The 14,108-nt window shown below is 39.0% G+C and overlaps 1 protein-coding gene across 1 annotated transcript in view; it reads right to left on the minus strand.

Moving 5' to 3' along the window:
• The window catches only part of LOC105360178 (uncharacterized), a 71,805-nt gene that overhangs the window by 8,487 nt on the left and 49,210 nt on the right, over positions 1-14,108 (minus strand). Inside the window, exons 4-10 of the mRNA XM_011496997.1 lie at positions 6,996-7,228; positions 5,593-5,804; positions 5,271-5,485; positions 2,819-3,025; positions 2,157-2,273; positions 1,755-2,069; positions 286-575 (exon numbers count right to left, since the gene is read on the minus strand). Coding sequence (XP_011495299.1) covers positions 286-575; positions 1,755-2,069; positions 2,157-2,273; positions 2,819-3,025; positions 5,271-5,485; positions 5,593-5,804; positions 6,996-7,228 — 1,589 coding nt within the window. The remainder of the gene's footprint in view (positions 1-285; positions 576-1,754; positions 2,070-2,156; positions 2,274-2,818; positions 3,026-5,270; positions 5,486-5,592; positions 5,805-6,995; positions 7,229-14,108) is intronic.

Raw genomic sequence — 14,108 nt, forward strand, 5'->3', positions numbered from 1 at the left:
ATGCCGAGTATCGAGTACGAAGGCAGTACATGCCAAACAATTTGTCTAGTCATTGCGACTTAGCCGAGGCAATTATATGACATAAAATAACGGGTCTTTAAATTTCACGAAACAAGATTGCCGCCACTTACGTTCGGCTCACGCGATCGAAATGAAAAAGCGAGGCACGGAAAAGGCGACCAGTTGCTTATCACGTGTCCCGTGTCCCCCGTGATTCGCTCGTGTGCCTCGTCGTTTCTCCCTTTTGTCGAAAAATGGAGAGTCGGAATGTAAAAAGCTCCTCACCTGCGGATGATCGACGCCCTCGTTCTTGGGATGCTGAGCTGTTCTGTCGTTGGTGGGCCTCTGGAGTCCGATGCTCGGCCTCTTGTGCGCCGTCTCCCGCACCGTCGCTGGCTGCTCGGCGGGTCGCTGCTGCTGCTGCTTCGGGCGCTGCGGCGTCGTCGAGGTCGGGGCGCCCGTCGTCGGGGCCACCGTCGTGGTGCGGAGCCGCGTCGGCAGGAAAGGTCTGCCCCGCGTGTTCGTCGGGCGCGAGGTCGACTTAGCCGTCGCCGACGTCGTGGTCTGTGGCTCCTCTGCGGATGGTCGTTTTGGTCGTTAAGCTTCGTTAATGCTCGTCGCTCCGCGCAACCGACGCGCGAGAGAGGAGGGACGGAGGACCGCATGGATAATTTACTAATTTTTATTCGGATACTTGCAAATTATAACTCTCTCGTTATAACGGAGACCGTATATTGGTTAATTGTTTAAAAATGACAATTTAAAATATTGGCTTACGATAATTATCTAATTAATAATTCGATTTTTAGACGTAGAAAATGCCCGACGAGTTAAACGACCGAAGACATCGATAGGGATCTATCGTCATAGAATTTTATAATTTTGATTGTCTCATAGTTAAAAGTACACATTTTACAGTGCTGCTTATATTTAATATCTAATGTCAAAAGTCATCTGTAGTCATGCAAATGGCTTAGTTGACGCATAAATTTGATGAAAGCATAAAAAAAAAATTTTGGTAATTAAACAAACATTAGATTAAAATAGTATTAAGGTCCACTTAAAATAAAGATATAATTTAATTGAAAATTGCACGAAAATGGGTAATAAGGATAGAATGAAAAGAAGACAATTGTCAATCTATTACGGTGTAAACATTTTACCAAATCGAAGACTCATTTCGCTCATTATCGGTGAATTTTGTTATTGTTGTTTTTTTTTTAATTCATTTTTTCAACATGCAAGAAAAGCCTCGTTACATCAACATTAACGATACTCTAATAATCGGTAACTCGTTCCTCGATTTAATAAAATGAAATTAATGCTATCGTTAAATTATGCTCATTGCCGTTTGAAACTGAACATTTCGTATATTCGTATATTTCTTAATGTAATACAGCCTGTAAGAAGGCCGTTCTCCCTCCCCCCAACAATCGCTCATCATTATTCGGCATTTAATCCTTCAGAAAGATCATACTCAGACAGAAAATTTACCCTTACATGCGATTGCCCATTAATTTATAACGGAAATCTATGACAGTTAGTTATACAGAGACTCGACTCTTCTTCCTCCCCCTCCCCCCTCCCCAATACGACATGAGCGATTATGCAAACTAGCGGGAAAGTGCCACTCCATTCTTTTGCGGATTGGGTCCGTAAGTCGGAGGGGTGGGGGAAGGGCAATAAGTCGTTAGTCGTCCCATTGCAACCGGGTCAATGGTGACTTAAATTTTCCGTGCGGGAGTCCTCGCTACCTGTGCAACTGGGCGCCGCGCGGTCATACGATCCACTGGGCAGACAGAGCAACTGCCGGTTGCCGCTCAGTCTGTAGCCCCTGTCGCAGGTGTAGGTGACAATGCTGCCGACGAAGAGGCCCCTGCCGGTCGCGTTGGCGGGCATCGGCGTCGCGGCGGCCGCGGCAGCCGCGGCCGCCACCTCCTCGATGTCGATCTCGTCGATCTGGATTTGGCTGTGGGCGACCACCGCCGGTGGATCGCACCTGATCGGTTCGCACCGTGGTGGCGGTCCGTTCCAGCGCTCGTCGATGTCGCACGTCAGCCGGGCCCGACCTAAGCCAACGGCATTTCGTCATTAATACGGAGGCCTTACCAGTTTCTTACCGCTCGTCATTGAGTTTAAGAGATTCGTCAATTCACCGGTCATTTCGAAGCCTTCTTCGCAGGCGTACAGCACTTGACTGAGGTAGGTCACGGTATTATTGATCAAAGTGTATCCGCCGTGTTTGATGCTGGCCGGAAATCCGCACTCGATGCCTAGATCAGCAGAAACATAAGAAAACAGTAGGGGGAGTGGGGGGTTAGGGTTGCCGTCGATGAGTGATTCCGCTACTCTATACAATATATCGATCAATAATCATGGGGGATGGCAAGTTGTATTATTGATCAATAATCATGATACAATAATTATGGGGGCTGGAAAGTTGTATTATGGATCATATTTATGAGTCACGTTAGAAATGGATCGCTTTAACGTTCTAAGCTTATCGAACCGTTGGTCAATCGAGCGTTCGCTGCGTCGGTATAATTTTCAGACAATGACTCATGGGGAAAATCATTTTGCGGAACGATTAATGGAAGTGCTCGACGGAATAACCAAGAGTCATTATCAACGGACTAAAGTTGGCTAGACTAAACTTGGTCGCGGAGTAAATCCGATGCCGTAGCAGCGAGGGTAAACATTCTCCGTGGATCGGTGATCCAGCCATCCGTTCGTACGAAGAAACAAGTTTAATTTAAGTGGATTGGAAGTAGTAGGGATGAGCGAGAACAGCCTAGACGAGGAATACTCTGTTACTGACTTTTGCAAACGGGCGGGAATTCGTTGTAGAATCCTGTGTCGAGACAGGTACGGCTCGAGGGTCCTATGAGGAGGCTCCCGCCGTCGCAGGCGTACTCGACGTTGGTGCCGACCTGGTAGTTCCTCGCGGGCTCCTTACCCGCCGGTGGGCTCACCACCGTCATCGTCGAGTTCGGCGGCTGTTCCGGGCGACCGCAGGCACGTGGCTCTGTCGAATAAATCACTGGATTAATCACAGCTCTTATATCTACGGGCCACTCCAACATGGCGCGTTAACCTACATATTTCTGAGGACGCCGTGGCGCTACGCTTGCGAGTCGGCGATTGTAGTCGCACTTGGAAAAGCGACTCCGCAGCTCGAGCGACGACACAAATTATTGGCTAATTCGTAATTTTCAAGGCTTTGCTTTTATCGTTTAACGGCCTAATAATGCGCCATTTCTCGTTTGGCCGTATATTTTTTCATACGACTTGTCCAGTTTTGGCAAACATTTTCTCCGCGTCATGACAATAAAAGGCTTTTTTTTCATAACAAATTGAAAAAAATGTATCATCAAGTTGTGCAATTCGATAATACTTAAATCGTGAGATGATATCGTTATAGACGAAATTAAATAACGACAAGATTGCAACATTCAAACATTACATTTTATCTCGTTTATTAAAGTAACGACGAGCATAAAAGAATCTAAGTATCTAAGCAAAGAATTCAAATGTTTGATTGTGATTGTGAGTGCTTATTAGGCAGCTTTGGGAAATAGATGATACAATGTTATATAAAAATTTCATCGAGATCTAAATTAATCGCGTCGTTTCAATGATATTATTTACAATAAAAGAATAGTTAATTGCATGAAATGACAATGTACGAGATTTGAGAAAATTTCGACTTTCGACTGCGATTGAAAAGCCCTACTTTCGTGCATTAGGATATTAAGATATATTACATGCTACTCGTTCTCAAACATTTTCCGTTTAACTAATTTAATAATTCAGGGCTTAATATTCCGAGTTTAATATGCCTGTAGCGTCATGAATGCAAAAATAAATACTAATAATAAGTTGGCGAGGGAATAATGGAGTAGAATTTACTAAACAAAGGTTAAGCCCGGAAGGATTTGAAAATAAATTATACTTCCTTATAAATGCTTCGTAATATACATTACGATCGCAAAATTTATGACATTCTCTGAGTTATTATCATAATCATGTTCTTTAATATTTAATAGAAATTTAGATTTTAAGCTTTATACGTTAATTTATTAAAAGTTATAAAATTGCGTGCACTTGTATTTTGTATGAGCGAATGAAAAATGTTTAGCCCGAGCAAGTAAAGAATTTCAATAAATCAATGCTTGCCAAATAATAAAATTTTATTTCTTACTATTTATTAATATCAATAATATATTATTATAATTTAATACAATCGAAATTGCGTATAGTCATTGCAAAGACTAATTTATGTAATTGAATGTGTAATAAAATGTATAAAAATAATGTTTGTAATTTTAAATTAGCAAATATATATTATGAATATTGAAAATGGTATATCAAGAAGATAGAACAATAGAACAATATAGATAGAACAATATAGAACAAGTAAGCAGCGTATCTATGTAAAACTATGGCAATTCTAATAATTGCCAAATGTTTTGTAATATTTATAATTAAATGATTAGAGTAATGGGTTCTTCATAGTAGTAAATATAGAGATTGTTTGCTTTAATGTTAAGATTGTTAGATTCGCCGTGTATTATTTTCAATATTCAAATACAACACTCGAAAATTTTTCACCCATTGATGATAAAGTATACGCTAATAATTAGAAAATTAAATTAATTTACCGTCCTTATATTATAAAAATTATAGCGATGATATTTATAAAAATATATATATATATATATATATATATAAGAATTATGAAAATAAACTGCTTTGTTTGTTATAATTTTTGCTTTTCATTTAATACTGAAATTCTTAATTTTTCCTTATACTCACTTATATTCATTCACATTATACAGTGAATTATCTTTATTATCTATTTAAATTACCACAAAATGAAATTGCTTCTACTTAAAAACGTATCAATGCATATTTAATAGATGTAAAAAATCTTGAAATCGTGCCTGTATGTTTTCAATTATGCGAGAATGAAAAACGCTTTTAAATTGTTAAGTCGAGTAAAATACGAGACCTACCTTTCATCCGATATGATTAATGAAAACTTAACGAAGCTTATATTCATTTAAATTAACCCGTGAATAATCGTGCAATGAGACTATACGATTTAACGTTAATTAACATCCAAATGCACGTACGTATGTTACGTCAAATGTTCACACGGCCAACAATAAGATACACAGCCGTTTCCTACGTCATTCGATTTATAAAGTTTTGCTGAACGGACGTTGGAAAGTTCAGGGAGAACGATGATACGCAAAGTCAATACTAACGGTGCTGACAAATGTAGTTGAGCTTGGCGGTGCAAGGCGTCTCCGACCACAGCCATCCCCTGCTACCGTCGTATCTCGCGCACTCCTCCTCGGTACCCTGGGGCATGCTCCAGAATGAGACGGATATCTCGTCACCGTTTCCGGTCCAGCGCCAGACGGTCCTATCCTTGGGATCTCTGACGGCGCCCATCCAGTATTGGCTGGAGGTGTCACTCCTGGTGAGCAGGCATAACGATTATTTACGGTATCTCTCGATTACCGATTTACACCCTATCGCCCCTCTCCCAGATCCCACTGTCGCCCTGGCTAATGCTAGGCTTACCTGTGTCGCCTCCACAACTCCCAGGATATGAAGCCCTGTAGGGCGGGGTTGCTCTCGTCGACGAGGGTACCACCGCGCGCCCGGCAAAAGCTCAAAGCGTCGCGGAACGTCTGGGGCTGTCGGTTGTAAAAGATGTAGCATTTGCCGTTGTAGGTGGCCGTGGAGCCCGGGGGTTGGTCCCGGAACTGCGGACAACGCTCGATTGGCAGGGCCTGTAGACATTAATCGTGTCTTTCAGTATCGGCCGCTCGATGTATTATAAGCAGCTGTTAGATTTGGGCAATTATCCGCCTTCCCTTGTCCCAATCGAATTGCGAATGAAAATGTGGGAGGGGAAGGCGAGTGCGAGCCGCTGATTATGAATTATCAATTGATAGCGTATAACGAGATGAGACCAGAGCCGCTTAATTAGAGCCGTTCTCATTCCAAAATAATAATACTCTTTGCATAACTCGGCATTGCTGCGTATACGAGTACTTAATGATTTAGTGTCCAGCCATAAAAAATCACTGGACAGCTAATAATGTTCATAAACATATTGGCGTGTATATACGAGATTAGTTGCGCCAGTATTATCTTTATATAGTTTTAACATAAATTCGCAATAGTCCTATGATTTACGTTGCTTTACCAATCGCGTGGCATGAAACTCGGAGGAAAGTAATTATTGCAGTTCTGATAGATAATTTTGTATATAAATTGAAGATTTAAAAATCGTAATAGCCATCTAAATGATTAAATTATTTTTTCAGCGATATTATTAAGGATATTGAAAGAAAATTGCCCCTTTGTTAAAAGCAATATTTAAGCAATCGTTGAATAAATGAAGAAAAAATTAATTATTATTCTCAAGGATATATTGTATAATAAAATAAAAAACAAAACAAAACAAAGAAAACAATAATATATATATCGACCACATTAATATAATAATTGTTTGTTCATTAATGTGCGAGTTACCGAAAAATCTTTTTTAGCTACAATTTTTTTTTGTTTTTTGTTTTCTACCACTGATCTAATGCAAACTTTACGTAATTATCATCTAAAAGATATGTTAAAAAAATATCGTAAATCTCGTTGCTACATAATAAATAATTATTAGAAATAAATTATGGCAAGTAAAGCAAGTATTTCATTATAATAGTCTTTCCTTTTTGTCTCTAACCCACATGATATTCATAATCAACAGACAGCAAGAAAAATCTCTCGGATACATAATCTTGAGTTAATATATTCCGTAAAGGCATACGCGCACCTTTGCGAATTAATATGTTCCGCTGACTCACAATTACATACTCGAGCCGACTCGAAGCACGCGAGAACTCAATGTCAATGTCAAAATCAGTGACGAAATGTACCGTAATCGCAAACTCTTCTCAACTCCCATGGGAAGAGGCACTTACTTGGTCGGTGTAAACGAAGGCTTCGCACAGCGACAGCTGGACGGGGAAGGGCGTCTGGGTGGTCGCCTCCAGGTGCACGGAGACGAAGGCCCCGGGCATGGGGGGGTTGCAGGGCAGGAAAAGCGGCTGGCCCTCCTCGAGGGGGCCGGTGAACCGATTGCAGATGGGGTTCGTACCCAAGTCGGGTCTGTTGTTGCCCACGCGGACGACTATCGTCCCCGGATGTCCCTCACCTGCAAACGAAGCATCCTTTTTATTCTCTATTCTCTATTCTCTCGGATATTGCAAATTAATGCGATTAAGGCCAATCATTAATGTAAATAATGAAATTATTGCGAGACTTTTGGACAGTTAACAAAAAAAATCATAATATTGGATAAAATATTGGAAAACATCGAGGAAACTTTTAAGAAGAAAAAAAAAGGTTATTTGAAAAAAAAAACATAGCTCGTTTTTATCTTTTGATTTTGTTGTGGCAATAATAATATCACGAATGAATAAAGACTCGGCGCAACGCGTACTTTAAGAAGTTTCTTAACAATGGGTACGACGACCCCGAGTGTGCGAAGCGGTCGCACGGCGCTTTACACGATTTATTCAAATCGATTAACAATAACTTAATCAACCGTTAAATCTTTTGCACTCCCGATACACGCCGCTCTCGCAAATAAACCCTTTTAGCCTGCAACGCTCGGGAGGCGTAGGGGATCGTTAGATGCATTGGCAAAAACAGGCAGAAACATAGTTTAAAAAAAAATTCCCGTTTGTGCGTTATGTCGCGATTGCAATTAAGCGACCGAGAATAAGTAGGGCGGAGAGGGGGGGGGTGATAGGGTGGCGAGAGGGGGCAATGGAACTGTGGCGGGAGAAGGGGGTAATTGGGCAAGCACCGCAATAGGAAAGGCGCTACGAAAATCCGCGGTGAATTTCATTCTTCTTGTGAGAGAAGGCGCGCAGCTACATAAATTACGTGCGCAATGACGGATCCGAGATCTCTCACTTTCCTTCCAAATGCAATGACATAACTCGCGGCGACACGGAATAACCGTCGCTCGTTACCTCTTCCTTTTTTTTCTTCACCTCCGTTGGCTCACGCTGTCCATGAGGAACGACGAGGTTTTTTTTTCAATTCTTTGTCTTGGTTCCTTGGCACGGCGATGCGCGCGGTCGCATCGTAAACACACGAAGGCACGTACGATTACACGTGGGGATGTGTCGAAATGTTATTTTGCCGCGCGAGAGCAGAGACGTTTCGGATGTGGTGAGAGCTTTCCTTTTTCTTTATATTTAATTGTTTGAAGGCAAATACGCAGAAGAGATGGATGATTAATTGATTTACGGTACGTTCAAATGAGCTTTGTAAACATCTTTCGAGCGCTTGGAATTCGTAATTGATATTTTTAAAGGATTGGTGCAATGGAGAAGCTAATCGTAATGGGACAATTAACGTCTCGAAGCCATAGTAAATTGGAATAAAAATTGGCCTTTTTTGCGAGGAAGACACTATCGGTAGCGACGTATATTAATGTAATTTTTTCATTTTCGGCTTATCGTCGGCTCGCGTAATGGTTAAGAAGACATTTCATACTAAACGAGGAGTGCAATATTTTTAAGACCTAAATTATTGGCTACTCATCGACTTCCAACCTCAAGCTTACGAAATTCATAACTTACGATTTATTGACAATATGCTGAACTGATTTTATAATCAAGTTTTTATTAACAATTCGATATGTTTGATTGTCAACGACACGGCAAAGCTACATTTCACTTGGGACAAGTTTCGTGGAATCGCGTGATATTGCATTAATGTGCGATGCGTTGTAAAGTTGTTTTCACCATTATATAGATGTATTGCGCACAGCGCAAATGTAATTTAAAATTATAATACACCTTTCTTCTCCAATTGATTATTAACGCTATCATCGTCATCGCGATGATTCTCATAAACATACTTATCCGTCTTATTTAGCCAAAAAAATTTCACAAATATCAACGTCATTCGACCTTCGACTCTCGAGAATAAATGACAAAGGTACTTTTAACAAAAATTGTAATTCTCGTTCAATTCCGATGAAGCAACAACGTATTATTAAAGCATAAGGTAACATTAATGTCGCAACGTAGTTAAAGCTTCTAAGCACCGTTTTAATTTCCATAAGTATCTTTTCGCCCACCATAGAGCATTCGTACTCTTAATCAATATTAAATAATGAACGACCATTGGATGAAAACATGCAGAGATTCCAGAAACTTACATTCAATAGAGAATTCAGGTCGAATTAGGCAATAGGTTAAAAATAATATTATCAGTTAACAATCTGCCACAATTGTGATTTCGTGAACGAAGAATTTCTTTTATCTTAAATATCTAAAATAATTTGTCGATTTCAGTCTATACGAAGGATATAAAGTTTTAGAGCGAATTATGCTAATTATAAGACTTTTATTCGTAGCGGCGAGTGTGAAATCGCTTAACCTCTCATGCCTGGAATTTCCTCAAACGTTGCGTAATTTACAGGGAACCGCACGATCTTTCGTTTATTCGTTTAATGCTCCCCAAGCGTAATTATAATGATACCCGTGATTCAGCCTGCAAGACCGATACCTTCGTTCGGGAATGGGCCATTACAGTCAACGAAATCCCCAAAAGAATTTTAAGTTTAACGCTAGTTCGCGGCACCATTGCTGGCGTCCATTCCGAGTTCCGATCCGAAGACGACCAAACTCACTGCGAATCGCTTTCACCCGGGAGGGGCCGCGTTTTGGCAATTAAGACGCGCACCTGCCCAACCGAGCGCGAGGGAAGCGCTTTCGCTCCGGGAAGGAAGCGATAAGCATCATTTCGGGCGCGAGCAGCTCGCATTGCCCAAGAACTATCACGTCTCCCGCGACCCACTTGATGTCTCGGCCGTGACCGTATGGGAGACCCATTTTCCTCGGCTTTTCACGGCCCGGGATTATCCCCCCGAGTAAACGCCTCTAGCTCGGGCCCTTCTTGCCTTTGTCTACACGAGCTGGAAATGATTGGGCTTTGTTGGGTCGAAAATGGAACTTACGAATATGCGTGAGTGGTGGCACGCGATGATCCTAAAAGTACGCGCAATCACGCTACGATCGAGATTACTTAATGATTGCCTTAAAAAATCTATCCATATTATATTGAAGCATTAAAGACTATAAAAGACGTGGATGTCAACGTGTTTGGGTTCCGGGAAGTTTTTTTTTTCGTTTTTTTTTTTTTTTTTTTTTTTTTTTTTTGTTATTTTGGCCTAGTCAATTCGTCTGAGAAAACGGGTACTGAGAAACTAGTTTGTATTGTAACGATAATGTAGAAAATAAATTACTTGCAAGTACAAGTTTCTCGGGTGTGTCACGAGAATATATGGAATATATGTAAATTGAAGTAACACGAATATTATTCAAAACTACGCGTCGACTCGGCAATACGTCGAAAGACGTACCATTAAGCTGTCATACGGTATGTCAAACAATTTTTTCTCACATAACCGAATCCATCGTTTTACCGAATTATTCAATTACAAATAATGGAGAACTCATAGTGTTCTTCTTAATTATGAAATTTAATATTATGAGCCATATATTTATTTGCTTCGACAAATTTTCTTTGCACAATTAAACCCACCAGTCTCGTTAAATTAATATTCACACAAAATTATTAACTACGCAAGTATATTTGGTGCTACACACTGCTTTATTCGGGAAATCTGTAAATTTAACGCGTACAGTTACATTAAGGTTAATTGATTTTACAAATTTTTCATATACATCCTCATTTAACGATGTTAAATGTATTTCTTTTTTTTTTACACGTACTATTCGATGAAATTAGAGTAATTTTATTATTTGAATTTAGAACAAACATTATGGTGAAACGTTGAGAAAAAATTGCATCACATTGTTTCTTACTCCAGATTGCACATCCTATTTATCTATTCGCAAAGCGAGTATGCATCTCTTGTAAAATTAAAATTCTTTTTCTTTTTTTTTCCTCTTAATGATGCAAAATATCAATAAAAGCAACTTATGTTTAATTAATTTTTCGGCTACTTAATTACAGTGGCTTATTTATCTACATTCACAATAAGCGACGAATCTGGATTTTCTGTAACACTCTCCGACGAAACAATAAATGAACAACCAAGTTGTTGCATTATTATCAAGTCAAACAATTAAAACGGAGACGGAGTGGCTGCCTCAAGCATTTCTACGAACAGGATCTCCACAAAATCCCGTGTTTTTAGGACAGATAAAACAAGTATTTTCTTTAGCTAATTACTTTTCCAAGTCCATTCGTATGCCAAGGTATATTTGGAAAGAAAGCCGCGGCCAGTTAACATTACGTACGCACGCACACGCACGCGCACCCATTAACTTACACGCGCGCGTACGTACGTTCATAGGGGCATGCATAAGTCATAGTTATGGGCGCGTATGCATGCAAAGGTCAACTTTTCAAGAGGTTTTCACCGGAGGACTCTAGAAGGTCTATAGACTATACCTCGATGCCGTTCCTTTGACCCCAATAATACAATCGAGCCATTGGCTCTTTGCACTTTCAGCGCTACTTCCGGTTGGCTCCAAGTCCCCCTGTAGGTGAACTACAATGTAGACGTAGATTCTTTAGGATAATGTTCTTTGTAAGCCGCTGAGGCAATTTCTTTTTCATTTTCTTCTTCAACATGATTTTGTATAATAATTTTCTTTTATTCTTTTTTCTTTTTCTGTTATTTTTTTCTCTGTTTATTAAGGGCGCCCAATCTTCAAACATGATTACGAAATATAAAGTTAAAAAATAATCATTTTAATGTTGAGGCGAGATTTATCGTAGGGTTCAATGCTGTATATTTAAGGGAAATGAAAAATATTCTAAACTCGCGAGAGAATTCATAACCAATAGGCATCAAAAGAAAGCAAAAAAAGAAAAAACTCTTCCCTATGAAGAAACGCGATAAATTGTTAACTCACTATTATACGTAAAACTACAATATATATATATATATGTATATATATTTTTTTTTTAACTCAATGATTACATGAAAATAATAAATAAATACATTCGCAGTACCAATTTTGCCATAGTGGTCGTTGAAAATCAACAATACGTCATCACTATTAAAAGAAATTAAATCTATACCGCGACAGAAATTGTGCCAACCTCGATTACAATGCTCAATATGCGCGATAACGGCGAATCAGTTATCAATTAACCTACTATAAAAGCAGCACGAAGAAGATATAAGTCGGCAAAAGCGCATGATAGGCGGTAGAACTTCCGGCTTCGTTGTAATCGGTGCGAAGATTCGTCTTGGATCTCCCACTGACGCATGTCCGCATGAACCTGCTTAAGCTTACCGACGCTGACCTATTCGCAATTTTATTATCATCGGCATATATCTCTGGTAATGCACGATACTTGTCTCGTTACGCATCGCCATATTGCATATAATTAGTTGGTCACGTTCGTTATGCTAATGAATTACGGATGGGCTTTTAAATTGGATGCTTTTAAATGGTAAATCATGGTAATTTTTTGCTCGAGAGTTTTTTAAATTTGACTTATCTCGTTATTGCATTGTGACTGCGATATCTTCTTAAAAGAACGGAGAAAGTGAGTATTTTGAGAGGAATGAAATTACCGCTAAATCGTTATGATGCAATTCGTTATTCTTGGCCCTTACAAATGGGCTTAACGACCATCGTTTCGTTCATATTTGGCTTTTTCAATTGAAAAACCACGACTGCGATACGAGTAAATAATGAAGTTTGCGGTACAATGAAATTGAAATTTTACCATTAAAGCACAATCGTGACACTTTACTTTAATTTGTAAAAATTCATTGTAAAAGATATTGCCTCGTATTAACAACAAGATCTACGCTATTCAAGTCAATGTTAAATTAGATCAATTTTTCTAAATCAATTAACAAAGTTTAGAAATGTCGTAGAACAGGAGAGTGCCAATATACTAATGTAACATATTACATTATCGTTATTGTCCGTAAGATATCGTAAGAACAAAAATTTTATTCTTATATTTAATTTATTACCAAGTGATTAAGCAACAAATGATCAATGTGGAAATATATCAAGGAATGTATTGTAAGATGTTATGGAATTAGTGATTTGGCTGCATTACAAAGTGTAAGTTATAAAACTGGAAGTAACATACGTAATTTCCAATACACTTGTCGGATCATCGTCGCTTCAACGGATTCGAATACTCTCAAGTCAAAGTTAAGCACAAGGATATCTAACAGATTATTTATAATGCTAAAACTCGGGGATACCTTGGTATTACAATTATCATATAGAAATGTCGTAATAATCGAAATAAGTAACAGCGACATTTAAAAATCGAAGATTACTCGCGACTTGAGGCAGGTAACGGAGCATCCGTGCATAGCAGGTCGAAAATACGCTAAGTAATGAAATTGAAAGCGGTGTCACCGGTGATGGGAAAAGGCGACCGATAATATTAATGCAACAGCGCTACTTTCCACTTGATTCTCCCTGTGACTAGCTGATGTCCAATTATGCTAGACAAGCCAATGACTTGAAGCGATCGAACAAGAATGCTTTGATGGATCATTGATTAACAAAATTATGAATGACCACTTATTCTTGTAACAAGGGTCCTATTGACAACCATGAGAATAAGCGCAGACCAAATGTGCATGTACCACATGCTATGCTTTCACGTATAATTTGTTATTTCATTATTACATCTCACGTGATACTTGTTCGCCGAGACTTTGGCAATGTTTGTTTATTTAGAAGATACGATTTCTTCTTACAATTTCATCATAACGAGCCATCAAGGATATTACCGTGGAACACTTTTATTAGCCATTTATTCGTACTTATGAAATGTATTGGCTGTCTCTAATTTCGAAAGTGCGGACAGAAATGTACTTTTTAAAATTAATACTCATTGAGTGCGCGAGTATGGAATTCCACAATTTCGACAATAAAGTGCTACTGGGACTATTTCGCGAATCCGGAAAGTTAAAAAAAAAAAAAAAAGAAAAAAAAAAGAAAAAAAAGAAAAAATTAAAATAAAAAAAAAAAAAAAATTTTTACGCTTTTCTA

This window comes from Ceratosolen solmsi, unplaced genomic scaffold (genome assembly GCF_000503995.2).
Source record: "Ceratosolen solmsi marchali unplaced genomic scaffold, CerSol_1.0 scaffold13, whole genome shotgun sequence".
Classification (NCBI taxonomy): Eukaryota; Metazoa; Arthropoda; class Insecta; order Hymenoptera; family Agaonidae; genus Ceratosolen; species Ceratosolen solmsi.